The following is a 13824-nucleotide window of genomic DNA, read 5'->3' on the forward strand; positions in this document are numbered from 1 at the left end:
CAGTTTTTAGCTGTTAAATACCTTTTTGCCTTTAGCTGTGTGACTCTGTATTTATATATATATATATATATTTAGGTGTACATACACATATAAAATGATACATACTTAGAAGAAAAAAGAGGTACTGATAAGAATGTGTCAGTTCCAAAAATTATTGATCTTTAAGGGATGATATTTACCATTCCTATCTGTAAATGGTAGTCTGGTAAACCCATTATTTTGCAAACATCTACAAAACGAAAGTGTCCAGTCCTGATAATACTTAGGCAAGTGCCTGACTTCCAGAATAGTTTCAACTTACAAAGCTATACCTGGTCACAGTGTTGGCTGAAACACGACAAAAGTTTAACAGCTGGTATTACTTTTAATAAAACAAACAAACCAAAAAACACACCAAAGACAACACCCCAATGCCTGTCTGCAAAAGGAAACATTTTTCCAGGATTAAATTATTTAGGTGATAAAGACTGACCATCTTTATTATGAGTATTTTCACACACCATGGTTAAAACAGACTTAGGTCTTCCATCAGTGCTTTTAATACAAAGCTATTTTTAAAAAAATTGCAGAGTAAACCTACTTTCCCTTGTGCATTGCTTCTTTGTTCAGTGCATAAGGACGTTGATATTGAATGGCTCTAAAATTGATTCTCTTGTTTCTACATTAAAAGCAGCCTCTACTGGAAGCAAAGATGTTGTCATACAGTACTTGGCCCAGGAGAAAACTCCCAGTTTGGTTACTGCTCAGAGATCAGCTACTGCTAAGAGGGAACAAAAACCAAGTCAAAATTGGATCAGTTTATTCTGCTTAAGATTTTGAGGTGAATTGCTAGGGTCACCTACAGATGATGTTTTCCATGTTGTATTTGATTTCAAAGAAATCAATAGGGATGACTTTTTTCCTTCCCCACTCGTTTTGTTTGTAAACTCCCAGCTTTATCTCACTCTCCATCACAGGACCTTTAAAGTAGCTCGCTGGCATGTCTGACAAGGATACCATTTGGCCTGCAAACTGCTTTCTCACTCAGCTGAGACAGAAGAGCTGATTTTGGGAACAGCTTTCTGAACCAGCATCCTCTTGTCATTTCCTCGCAAGGCGATGGGGCTGTAGCTGACGGTTTTGTCAGTAATTGCCAGCAAAAGTGTTGAGTGAGATCTCCCATTTGTCGTGTACTTCTCACCATAGAAGTAGGTTTCTGTGCAGGGAAGAGGCTTCTTCCTTTCCAAGAGCTCATTATACTGGGGTCAAAATTGTTCTGCTCCTGCATTTTCTGTATGCTTAGAAATGAGGAGCCTCAATTTAAGACTCAGGGGCAATACATTATTAATGTCACTCCAAATTAAGATATTCAGGCAAACAGTTGTTACTGGACACATAATTAATTCTTTTAACAGTTGAAGTGAAAATACTTATCTTAAGCAGGCATTAAGTTTCTGAACACTTTTTCTAATATTCAGTGACCTTATGCCAGCTTGCTGGAAAGTGTGTCAAAGAATACAAAGGTCTAGTTAAACTTTAAAGCATACAAGAAAGGCTTCATAAGAAATGTTATGAGACTGCTTTCAATTAAAAAAAAAAAAAAGATTGGAAATGTGAGTTTCTTTACATTAGCACATAATTACTGCTTTTCCTAAGTCATATCTTCTTGAGTTTAGTTGACTATGATTGCAAACACACTATCACTTGGTTGCAATTAATGTCTGTCTTATTAATAAAAGATATATTCTATTGATTGTTCCATGTGTATGTGAAGGTTTCATCTTAGAAGGCAATATGAACAAAACCAGCAGTAAGAGATACCATTTAAAAAAATCCTGTTCATATTGCAAGTAAAAAAAGAGTTGCCCTGTAAGCTGTAATGCGTGTGTCACACTCAAATTGATGTGTCCCACAAATAACAATAACTGAAATACCTACTGCAGCATTTAGTTCAGGTTTGGGGGTTTGGGGTTAATTTTTGTAAATTAAGTATTATTTTGAAAAGTAAGTAACATATTTAGGAGGCATTGCCATGTTTAAGCTTTAAAAAAAATCCCAAACACTCCCTATGCTCCTGTCACCTTTCCTGTTTTGCAGTATTTGTTCAAAAGTCACCCAGCTAGAATTATCTGATTACTCTTTTTATCATATTCAAAGGAAGTTGAATTTTTCAGAGGAAAAAATAATCATTTAGGTAATTCAAAAAGTGAGTAAGAGAGCAATATTTTACATATAGTTTTTTAAAAATCCTGTAAAATATTACCTTCAGTTGAAACATTTTTAACAAACATGGGATCACGTTGAACATGTTGCATAATGTAATCTGTTGAAACACTTTTTGAAAAAAAAACCTTTAAAACTACCTTTGAACATTATAACATAAAAGTATGCTGTTTTCTCCTCTCCTTTACTTCCTCTGTCTGTGCTCCCTTTTGCTCTTGCTATTGTACTATAACTCTTTAGTATTCCATATCTGTCCTCGTGTAGCACCAGCTAGTCCTCTTAAGTCTCCCTACAAGGCTTCTCCCACTCGGAGCACCGACAGGAAGAAGGCGACTTCACCCTCCACCTCCAGTGCCATGAAAGGGGCGCCTGCAGCCGAAGTTACTCAGGTGAGTTTGCAATGGTTTTGATTTCACTGCTGGGTAAACTGATGCTGCTTCTGCTTGTTACCTTTCCCTTTACATGAATACAAATAAAGTGCTAGCCCTGCTGTAAAAAACAGCCTCGCCAATGTCTGTTGCTTTCGTGCTCCACTTAAGCAGCATTTTGATATCTTCCTCCTCCTGGGAATCCATGTTGAGTGGTGCTATTTGCAACAGCAACACCTTTATTTTCAGGGAACTGAGGCATTGAAGTGTATGTTTCTGGACTTGCTTGTAACTTCTGGGAATGGGGATAACAAATAGGATCTCCCCCCTGAGTGTCCAGTCTTTCTGGTTAATGAGCAAGCTTCACATATTTCAGAAACTCAAGTGTATTGACAGTGCCTGTTTTACACCACTTGCTAAACTCTTTCTTCACTGAGTCTACACAGATTAAGGCGTGTTTTAAAAAAAAGTCTATGTGAGGACTGTAAAATCCACATAAGATCTTTGTCTTGTAATAGTTAATAATGCAGGAATTCATGCCTTCTAAATTAGCTGCAAATGAGAGGACCAAAGCTGAGAGTAAAGATTTGTGTAGTGTCAGCCTTAGGTGTGATTCAGTGTTACCTGCAGCAGCGTTTCTGTGAGATGCCTGGTTGCACTACTGATCATACCTAGGAGGTGTTGCAGGGGCATACAGGTGATTTTGAAGACTCCACCCAGTGCCACCATCCCTCATCCATGCAAGATGAGGTGTGTGTGTGTGTTATGTCTGTGTAAAACAAAAAACTTAATAGCTTAATAGCTTAATAGTTGTGAGCTGCTAAAACCTTTCAAGTGTATGTTACAGAAATCACTTTATATGACATCTTGTTAATAAAACAATCAAATTTTTGATTTGTTGATGCTAATTATGGAAACTAAGATGAACTGTGCTTCTAGACTGAGAAGATAAAGAAAGAGAAGCGATCCACAACACCTGGTTCCTCATCTGGTATGGGATCTCCTCTGAGAAGGTCTGATTCTCCTGCTGCCATGTCCAGAAGATCTGCATCACCTGCAACACCTAAGTATGCCTTTCTTATTAATGGACTCATATGCTGTGAACTTCTTGTTACCTATAAATAAGACATAGATTCTTGAGGAACTTCCTTTGAAGTGTTGTATAGAATCTAGTTAATTTTGTACGTACACACATATACAAATGGGAAGAGAGAGATGGAGATGAACAAATCTAATATATGTAAGATTGTGTTACTGCTCACTACAGACAATTCTCTACCTTTTCTCAGTCATTTTAGATTCTAATGCATTTTGTAATTCATGTGAAATTTTATTTAACATTTCTTTTTAAGTATGCTGTTGTTTTATTTGATTTTGAATAAACTGCCTAATGTGAAGAAATGCACACAACATGAATACTAAGTAGAAATTCCAGCATTTAATATATGCATTTCCTATTGTTGGCATGACCATCTGGAGCCATAAATATACTTAACTACATGTCATCTAAACCTTTGGTTTTAACCTTTACTCATTTGCAGACCTCTGTGATTTTGTTGCTTTTTGTTCTTTTTTTTTTTTTAATGCAGCTCTGGATCTGTAGCGCATCTGGGCTTATTATGAATTGAGTTGTTTTTCTTTATTTTCTTTTACTAAAAACTCTAGTCTGTTTACCACAGCTTGCAACTCAGGTCTGAGCAAATGGGTCTTCAGGTTTCTTAGAACAGAATATCTGACTCAAATGTAGAAGTGTGCTAAAGTAGTCATGGTCTACAGTAGTTGTCTGATTTTTTTGGCTGGTTGATTGGCTTGTTTTTTTTCCCTTAGACTCTGTTCATGGGTCCCACTTCTGTCTTGAAAATTATATCTTTTTGTCTTATTTGTTCATCATTTTTTAATCTGCAGCAGGCCATATTTTGAGTCAATATTGATGATCCCCTTTCTGACAGATTTCTTCTGCCTCAAACACTAGCTGGTGTTCCTTTTCTGTTTCAGCTCTGAAGGTAGAGGAGAATGAATTTGTATGTGAATGTGGTGCTAAACAACATACAGGAAACCATCTGACTCTGGGCATTCTTTCTGGTTTAGACATCCCCTTGCATGTAACTGGGACACTGCAATTCTTGGTTCATATTGTAAGGCTACAAATTCCCAAGCTTTCAATATCATATATAACATTGTCAGATTCTGAACTACATACGTTCTGTGAAAAATGGAATTATATGAAATGTTAATGCCATTCAAGGGTTTTTTACAGTTTTGAGCAGACAATTGTCTAGTGGCACTTTGCAATGTACAGAAAAAAAGTTTGAGCTATAAAAATGTGTATTATTCCACAAGTACTGATACTCCCTGTTCAGAAAGCATCTCTCAATTCGTTCAGGCAGTATGAGACATACCAAGAGACACTTGTACTTCAACAAAATGATTGGTGGGAAATGGGTAGCTGAGAATCAAGTGCTCCTTGATGGGCAGACGTCCAAAAGGTCAGTGTAAACCATCATAGAGAGATGTAGTGGTAAAAAGAAAAAGCTTTTGTGAAACAGATATTTAGAGCTTAGTGAAAAAAGTATGCCCAGTCTTAATTGGTAACACTAATTTCCATAAAAGGTCTGGCAAAGATGGAGAATTTTTTTCCCAAAGACGCAGATTATTTATAGTAAAACGTTTTCACTCCTATAAGGAATATAGGAATTTAAGGAATACTATTTTTAGAGGAAGAAACAGATGCTGCATGGAGGAATTAAGAAGCCTACTGATGAGTTTCTCTGTGATTGTGAGCCACAATAGAGATCCTTTTTTTTTCCCCCCCTCCATCTCTTTCTCAAGAGATTCTGATTCTTACCACAGCTAGAAATGTATTACTGAGCATTTAAGCTTAATGTGGCCCAATTAAAACACTCTCCTTGATCTTAGAGAGATACAGTAAATAGAGTTTAAATGCATCTATATTACTGGTTCCAGAAAGACAACTGTACTTCAGCACTTACAAAACTTCCTCTCATAATTTTAAAATAAAAAAGGTGTCCTGATGACCATATTATATTATTATATAAATATTATTAATAATAATAATTACATGCATTTTTTAATACAACTCAAGTTCCACAGTTAATTGTCAATGAATCTAAAGGAAGGTTCCAAAAGCCTTACTGCCTATATTTAAATCCACTGACCAGCAAGATCATTTTCTGCCATATAAGTATACTTTTAATTTGACTAAATATGTATACAAATACTCTTTCTCCTTGCAAACCTAATGATCTTTTGTAAGTTTAATGTTTCCTCTTCCAGCACACCATATGGCCAAAAAAAAATTACTCTGGAAGACATAAGAGTACATATTGTACAGCATTAGTAGTTACTGATCCTGCACAGCACCTTAACTTCAAAGCTGTTGACGACAGAATCAAGTGTGGCTGGTGATTTAGATGACAATTAGCTCTATGCATTTCTCTTCTTAAAAGTATATAACTTGAAATTCAAGTTTTCTTGGTATTGTTCTAGTTTCTTCACAGTTGTCATCTTGGTTTCTGAGTGACAATTGCTTGTCTTCTTTATATGTTACTTCATTATTTATTAATTAAAAAGCTCTTTTTATTGTGGTAAAGTCATTGAAACAGGATCAAACAAGACAATAAAACTTCAACCTAAAGAGACAGAGTGATTGATGGCAGAACAGCGTTGCAGTAATTACATAAATAAAATACTAATGTTCGAATGTGCAAATTTTAGTGAGAAAGCAAAAAGGGACAGTCCAAAAACACAATGTCCAAGACAAAATGAGTGAACAGACATGGGTGTGAAAAGGAGAAAAGGGGAAAAAATAAAAAAAAATATGCTGACCAAAAATTAAAAACTGGGAAAGAATTCAAAGCTTGAAGTTATGTGGAAAAGTAAATATATCATGAAATGTCACACAAGAAAAAAATCCAAAACTATTATTTTGAATCTAATGTGGATCAGTTGACAAAGATGAAAGTTAATGGATTAGAGTTTGAATAATTGAGACATTATCTCTAATTTATCAATTGGTCTTGGGTACTGATTGTGTAAAGTGCTCCTTTTCTTCAGATCTTTCACAAGATCAATAATACCAGGGGTTTGGATAATTTTTTTTTTTAATGCTTCATCTTCAAAGATCTGTACATTAATCAGTTTATTCTTGCAGCATCCCTCAGAGAATAGGTAAGTGTCCTCCCTTATAGATCGGGAAGGCAATAAAGCCTGTGTCCTTCACATGTCTTTGGGTAAATAGTCCCTTGGAAATCAATGGCACCTGACTAAATCAGGGAAGTGTGATTTAGTGATGTAGCTTTAAGTGTCTTCAGATGAACTATAGTACAAGCCAGTGAACAAAAATGGAAAGCTCTGACAAGGCTCTGGGTCACATTCTTTTCCCAGAGCGTTGTCTCATATGAGAAGGAGGAAGAGGCAAGGGGGAAGGGAAAAGTAACTTCAGCACTGCTGGTGGGCAGTGGTTCGTATTTCATTTCCAGATCCCAGGCTTGTGTCGTTGTTCTTTGCTCATGATTTCAGTAACTGAACACCTGACTTGGTGATTCCTTTGGGTGACAACCCACTGCAGTCACTGGGACAAGCTTTTAGTGTCAGAAAATTGCGTGTTCCATCAAATTACAGAATGCTGTTGGAATATGAACGTAGAGTGGGCCAAAAAAAAAACCCAGACTTGTAGAAGTTTCTAAAAATGAGTTATTGGAAAGGTATCTGCATATGGTGAATTCCCCGCAGAAGTAGCTTCTATGTCCTGCAGTGACCTACTTTTAGATTTTATTTCATATGTGGTACATACGCTACTCTTGAGCTTTGTTTTGACTTAGAAAGATAAAAACAATAGGTAGAATGCTGGATCAAGACTATTTTGAGGGTTTTTTCAGCAGTTGGCTGGATAATGAGCCAATTCAAGATTTTGAAACATCTATAATAACACAGCGATCAAAATACCTATTCTACAGGCCTATGCTGAGTTTGTACTCTTTTAAGAAATGTAAAGGAGAAATCTGTCTCTTGTTAGAAGAGATGAAAACTAAGAGTGAAAGGAAACAGCTTTTGAGAAAATACCACAGATAGCAGAGGAAAAATGTCAGAACCCAGGAATAGCTTGTGATCAGAGCGGTGTCAGAAAGCAGGCTGGAGAACATGCAAGTCCTCAGTGTGGTTTCAGCAGAGCTTTTGTTGAATTAATAGGGATAGAGGGGAAAAAAATATGCTGCAGATTTGTGATTCACAGTCAGCTTTCTTAACTGCCATAACCAGTGACCTGTCACATACCTGGCTTTTCAAGAAAGCTTGCTGTTCTCTCCTGTGCTGTTTATGGCCAGAATTGGATGTGACCTCTGATTCGTGTGCCAGATGTACTTTATTTTCTCTGCTTAGCAAAAGGAAGCATAGAACCATTGTTTTACTCTTCCTGAGACATTCGTCTGCAGTATGGGCTATCCCTTTCATAGTTAAATAAGAGCCACTGTAATTTAAGGATCAGTGGATCCTCACATCTGATAGAGGTTCTAGCAGTGCCTGTAGGGGTCTGCTTCTTACATGCTGCTGCCCCCATGGCAACACAGGGCAGTTAGGTGAGAAAAGTAATATCTTCTTGGAGGGAGGAAGATGCTCCTGGTACTTCTGTATTCCCCTGTAAAATGTAGTTACTGAGATGAGTGAGCTGTAAGACAGATAACATGCTGCCACTTCTTGGATTTTAGAGATTTGTTATCTTAATTCTCTGATCCTCATCAGGCACAATTCTGTGATCCCACTCTTAACATGATTCCATTATATCCTTTTCCTTTTCTCTCCTGTCAAAACCAAAACATTCTTTAAACCTAAGCAGACTCTTACACAAGTTTTTATACTTTTTTATCTTAATAATCCCATTTTTCTGTCTTCACAATCAAGTTTGGCCCTTCCTGGTGTAAAGCAGCATAATTTAAATACTATTTAGGAGTGTTTTTTCCAGTAACAATTTTGCTTGTGTCTAAGAATGTTAAAGATGCTAAGTTGACTATATGTTTTGAATACAAGGGAGAAAACAATGTTGATTTACAACTTTCTACTGGCATCCAGTAGATTATATAAAAATTCTTTCTCATCTTTTCACTGCTTGCATTGCAGTAACCGGTCTTTTATTAAGCTTCTTGCTTTTGTTTGCTTTAAAGGAAGCAAAGCCATACTTTTTATTCCGCCCAAAAGCTGTAACAAAAAAATTACTATCGGTCTAAAAGTTCAAAGATATGTTACTTAAATAGTACATTCAACATGTTTCTAGTCCAACAGGTAAGTTGTACAGCCAGTCTGCTCTAATGCCTATGCAGTGCAAGATATGTAGCTCTCATGACTAGACTCCTTCCTACCAACCTCTTTAGTTTGATTGTCATGTCTTTATTAGAGAACAATTACTTCTGTGCTGACACTGAAAATGACTCAGCCTTAGTTATTAGCCTGTTTTGCTCCTGCTGTCACAACAGGTTCAATAAAATGCATTGCAAGGAACATGTGGTAAAGTTGGAAATACAAACCAAAGACAGCAAGAAGGGATTGTGCTTTGAAGAAGTGTCTAATTAGCAAGAAGCATCCTCTGTGCTGCAGGAAAACATAAGAAAAAATGTTGTTTACTTTGTATTTACCAGTTCTATTTTTGTGAGATGCAATTGGAAATGACTGTCATGATGAGGCACGTGTGAGATGTACACATGTAGATGGGGCATCAAATTCTCTGCTTTTCCCTTCAGAAGGGCTTGGAAACCCATATATATCCTAAAAAGGAATCTAAAGACAATGCTAAAACCAGACTTGGTTAACACCAACCAATCTCACTGGCTTCTCCCATTGCTGTTTTTTTCAAGACCTGGAAACAGACTTGCCTGTTCTCATCTCCCAAAGCCTGTTTCTGTCATGCAGCAGCAGTAGTGGGTGGCAGTAGGGCAGACAAGACCAGGGACCTCACCCACAGGACCCCATCTCATAGCAGACAAAAAGTGCCCAGGGTAGGTCTGGTGATGGTGACCAGGGTCAGCCAAGAGTCCAGGGATAGCCAACCAAGGCCTTACTCTGAGGCAAGTCCAAGGACAAGCCAGGACATTGTGTCAGGATCAGCAGGTTAGGAAGCCAAGAAGAACAGGCTTACCTACAGCTTAACTCAGGCAAGGACCTGAGCTGACAGGGAGCTCCTGGGCCTGCAGGCAGAGGGTACCTGAGCTGAACTTCAAATTTGGTTGGGTGCTACTGTTCCTGCAGCCTGAGGGCTTTTGGAGTCTGTGATGGCTCTTCTGTGGGAGTAAGAAAGTACAGATGGTGCAATGCTCTGCAGTGTCTTCCTCTCCACAAACCTGGCAGCTCTGAATGAGCTCTCTGTATTCCAGTGTCTCAGCTTCTTACAAATGCAGCATAATATGGTGGAAAAGAACCCTTTCTTCTACTGAATTCATAAATTCAGGGGGGGAGTTGAAAGAATTCTAATTTTTATTGTCTGCTCTGTAATGCAAATGCTGTTCCTGTTATAATAGTCTCTGACCACACAATACTATAATTACTACATAAAACTTGCCACTCCAGTCCATTAATTTTCAGCCATTGTCCATGCCTTTCATACTTTTGGTCTGCCAGAGTGAGTGTATAGTCCAGAAAACATGTTATAGTATATGAAACGCTATATTGTGTAGATTAAAAAAGTGATAAAGGGTAATACATTTATGTCATAATTTCATTTCCATAAAGAAGGTTAAAAATACATGTGTAATGTTCAGTTTAATGTAGGATTATTTATTCTAATGGGACTCACATAAATCATTATTTTAAGATAGTAATCTCTTTATTCTCATAGTATTTAGTCACACAGCCCAGCCTCTCTTAACATTATAAGTGCTAGTTACTGGCGTTACATAAATAATGAATGGTGTTTGTGGTAGTTTTATGTTTCCTGGTAATCTGTTCTCTTTATGTGCACCTATTTTCACTGAATATCAGATATCTTTGCCCTTCCACTTTCCCCAAACTGACTTCAGAAGCGAGGTTATCACTTCACCTGAAGTGTCCAACAGCCAAACAGTCAGTGGGCTGAATCCCCATCTCCATAGGTACAGCTGGGTGAATTCCAAGGGCTGAGTTTTGAGTCTGTTCCACTGGTGCTGATTAAAGCACTAACTGAAACAGGAAAGCTGATGGTACAATGGTGTGGTCAGTTCTTCTCTTTCTGTGGTACTCAGCTTTACCTTTGTTTATAGTATATTTCTTGCTGGTTTTGAAAATCCAGTACTGTTGAAAAAAGACCACGTTTGGCAAGGTGGTATTTAGATGAAAGCAGCACACTGTACTCATAATTTCTACAGACAGAAAGCAACCATAGCTTTGTTTTAAATGTTGAGAAGGACTGTAGAACGCAGTAATGTTGACAGAATTGTTGTGAAATGGTCATTACTAAAATCATCAGTTAGGTAGTCCCTGATTTCCTGTCTCTCACCTAGACCTCAGACAGTGTTACTGGTCTGTTTAAATGAGAATTTTCTGTGATCATGTGCACTTGCATGCCAGTTCCCTGCATTTCAAGTTCTGATTGCTTGCATCCAGGTGATTCTATCCAGTATTGTGCAAAACAGCTGGTACTCCTGTGTGGCCAGAAAAACAAGAGAACAATGATGTATGGGAAGCGGGAGTTCAATTCCAAGGTGTGTAACACATGGCTTCTCCTTTCTTTTGATTTTTGTTTTCCCTCATTAGGACAGTTGCAAAGACTTACCCACAGTCTCCTAAAAACACCAAACAATATCCAGCTTCTCCTGTGAAGCATCGTGCCACTTCTAATCTCAACCAGGAAACTCCTAAAAAGAAAGCAGACAAGGAGAAAGAAAATGCCGGCCATCAGAAGTCCCCAGGAGCGCGCCCTGACGAGGCAGGCCAGGTGGCTCCTGAGAAGCACGTGCCTTCTGCTGGGAAGAATGAGAACAGTGAAGGTGAGTCTTACTGCAAGAATATATTGCAAGGTGTCGTGGGTCCCTGAGACTTTTAAACAGTGATGAGCTGTTCTTTTCATGAAGCTGCTCTGTCATAGGCTTATGAGGATGTGTGAAGATACATATTGGAACCTGTAAATGTATAGTTTTCACTCATGTACCAAAACCACTTGTTAACGGGGATGTGAAAATGCTGAAATTCAGGGATGCCCTTACCTATTCCATATTCTGCCTGTTGAAGATGCTGAGGGGTGCTCTAAAAAGGTGTCTTCCAGTGTGAACCAGGCCCATTTCAGCCTCTGCGTGAGTTTGAAGTTGCTGAGCACTCACCCTCTTTGTTCCCTGCTAAACTTTCCACCCTTGGTCCTCTTCTCTTAGGGAAGATCACAGCAGGAACAAGTGATGCAGAAGAAGCTTCCAAAATTTTAGCTGAAAAAAGACGACAGGCCCGCCTGCAGAAAGAACAAGAAGAAAAGGAGAGGCAGGAAAGAGAAGAACGGGAAAGGTGCGTCTATTGCTTTGTGAAAGTTATTACCTAATAATTAAACCCGTATCATTGAAAATACTTGAATCTGTGGTAGTTTTAGAGTCAAGTGGGAGCTTACATGTAACTGTGAATTTCTTTAATCTCATTCTCATATTTCATTAATGTCTTTTGCAGTCTTTATGACCAGCAAAGTTTAGAAAACTATGATTTGGCCTCTTTTAGAAGCTTGAAAAAACTATTACTTGTCCAAGTACTTCGGGTATGTCCACGCTGCAGTGTACTGCACACTGCACTCTGGACATACCTGAAGTATTTTACATTGTAAAAAAAATATTTGAGGCAGCCTTAAATGAGTAGATCACATAGAAGAAGTCTTGCAGTAGTAGTATATGCATTAAATGGCAAGGCTGGTATTGTGCAACAGATGAACCTGAAGTTCATCTTCCTGCCAGCTCTGCTGTAGGCACTGAGGGCTTTAGGAGTGTAGGCATAATGAAGGTTGCTCTGTCTAAGCAGCAAAATTCTGGTTCTGGCTTATTCTCTGAGCAAGCTTTTAGGTTGTTCTCTCCATGGGACACTGGTTGCAAGTGCCAAACCCTTCCTTCAAAGCCGTAATAGTAAATCACTAACTCTGCATGTCTAGATTCAACTTTGTTTTTTAATTATTAAAAACATGGCAGGGGCGTGGGTGGGAGTGGAATCACCAGCTCCTGCCACTTTGGCTGTGAATCCCTGATAAAATGATGAGAATGATCACTTTCAAAGCAGCTCTTGCCTGTGGTGACAAAGGAGCATGATGTCCCTCAGTGGGCCAGGGAACAACACAGGTGGAGTTTAGACCCACTCTTTCTAGTGTTCCACTGTGTTTTGTGGATTTCTGCTGCTACTCATCCAGTTTGTTCATCTTCAGCTGAAACAAAGGATAAAAGAACCTGCTGGCCTATAGATACCAGCATTCTGGGTGTCAAGTACAGGGGAAGAGGGATGTTTTTGTTCTTGAAATACAATTTTATTATTGGCACTCTAAATGGAAATTTTAATTTCTGTGAAATATTTTAGGCATTGAAAATAAGATTGGCATAAAAGTTCGATAGCAGCCTGAATCCTGAGCATGTGTTCAACCTCTTTGCTGTATCTTGGCATCTTTCATGAAAATGTGTGTTTGATGCTAAGCAAGGTGAAGCCTTTTAAACATAATGTTATATTTTTGGCAGGCTTGAAAGAGAGGAACAGAAGAGAAAGGCAGAAGAAGAAAGGCTTCGTCTGGAAGAAGAAGCTCGTAAGAAGGAGGAGGAAAGAAAACGTGAAGAAGAAGCAGCCAGAAAAAAGGCAGAAGAGGAAGCCAGGAGAAGAGCTGAGGAAGAACAAATGCTAAAGGAAAAGCAGGAAAAAGAGCTCCAGGCCAAGCTTGAGAAACAGGTACCATCTCAAGCAGAAATGTGAAACTTTATATACATATAAATAAATACTTCATAGTATTTGGTAATCTGCCTGAAATAAATAATGGCCTTGTCATATTTTACACATTTTGATTAGAGGGAAGAAGCAGAAATCAAAGCCCGTGAGGCAGCTGAACAACTTCGTCTTGAAAGGGAACAAATCATGCAGCAAATTGAGCAAGAAAGACTGGAACGGAAGAAGGTAGATATTTGCATCTCCAGATAATTATTTCATTTCTTGTTTAAATGCATAATCCAGGAAGTACCCAATAGTATCTACTAACAGTAATCTGGAGAGATTGCAGATGACTAGTAATGTCAAACTTAGTATTTGCTACTGACATGTTAGGGGAACGTGGACA

At 38.2% G+C, this 13824-nt stretch overlaps 1 protein-coding gene across 8 annotated transcripts in view; it reads left to right on the forward strand.

The window, feature by feature from the left end:
• The window catches only part of MAP7D2 (MAP7 domain containing 2), a 36814-nt gene that overhangs the window by 16435 nt on the left and 6555 nt on the right, over window positions 1-13824 (forward strand). For 4 of the 8 annotated variants that reach the window (XM_027886749.1, XM_027886751.1, XM_027886754.1 and 1 more), the window contains 6 exons: window positions 2443-2591; window positions 3510-3637; window positions 11304-11536; window positions 11915-12041; window positions 13238-13442; window positions 13560-13664. In XM_027886749.1, the coding sequence (XP_027742550.1) occupies window positions 2443-2591; window positions 3510-3637; window positions 11304-11536; window positions 11915-12041; window positions 13238-13442; window positions 13560-13664 (947 nt within the window). The remainder of the gene's footprint in view (window positions 1-2442; window positions 2592-3509; window positions 3638-11303; window positions 11537-11914; window positions 12042-13237; window positions 13443-13559; window positions 13665-13824) is intronic. The other 4 variants (XM_027886750.1, XM_027886753.1, XM_027886755.1 and 1 more) reach the window with 1 other exon arrangement.

Source organism: Empidonax traillii, unplaced genomic scaffold, assembly GCF_003031625.1.
Source record: "Empidonax traillii isolate 1590-97213 ecotype Southwest subspecies unplaced genomic scaffold, ASM303162v1 scaffold194:size798623, whole genome shotgun sequence".
Classification (NCBI taxonomy): domain Eukaryota; kingdom Metazoa; phylum Chordata; class Aves; order Passeriformes; family Tyrannidae; genus Empidonax; species Empidonax traillii.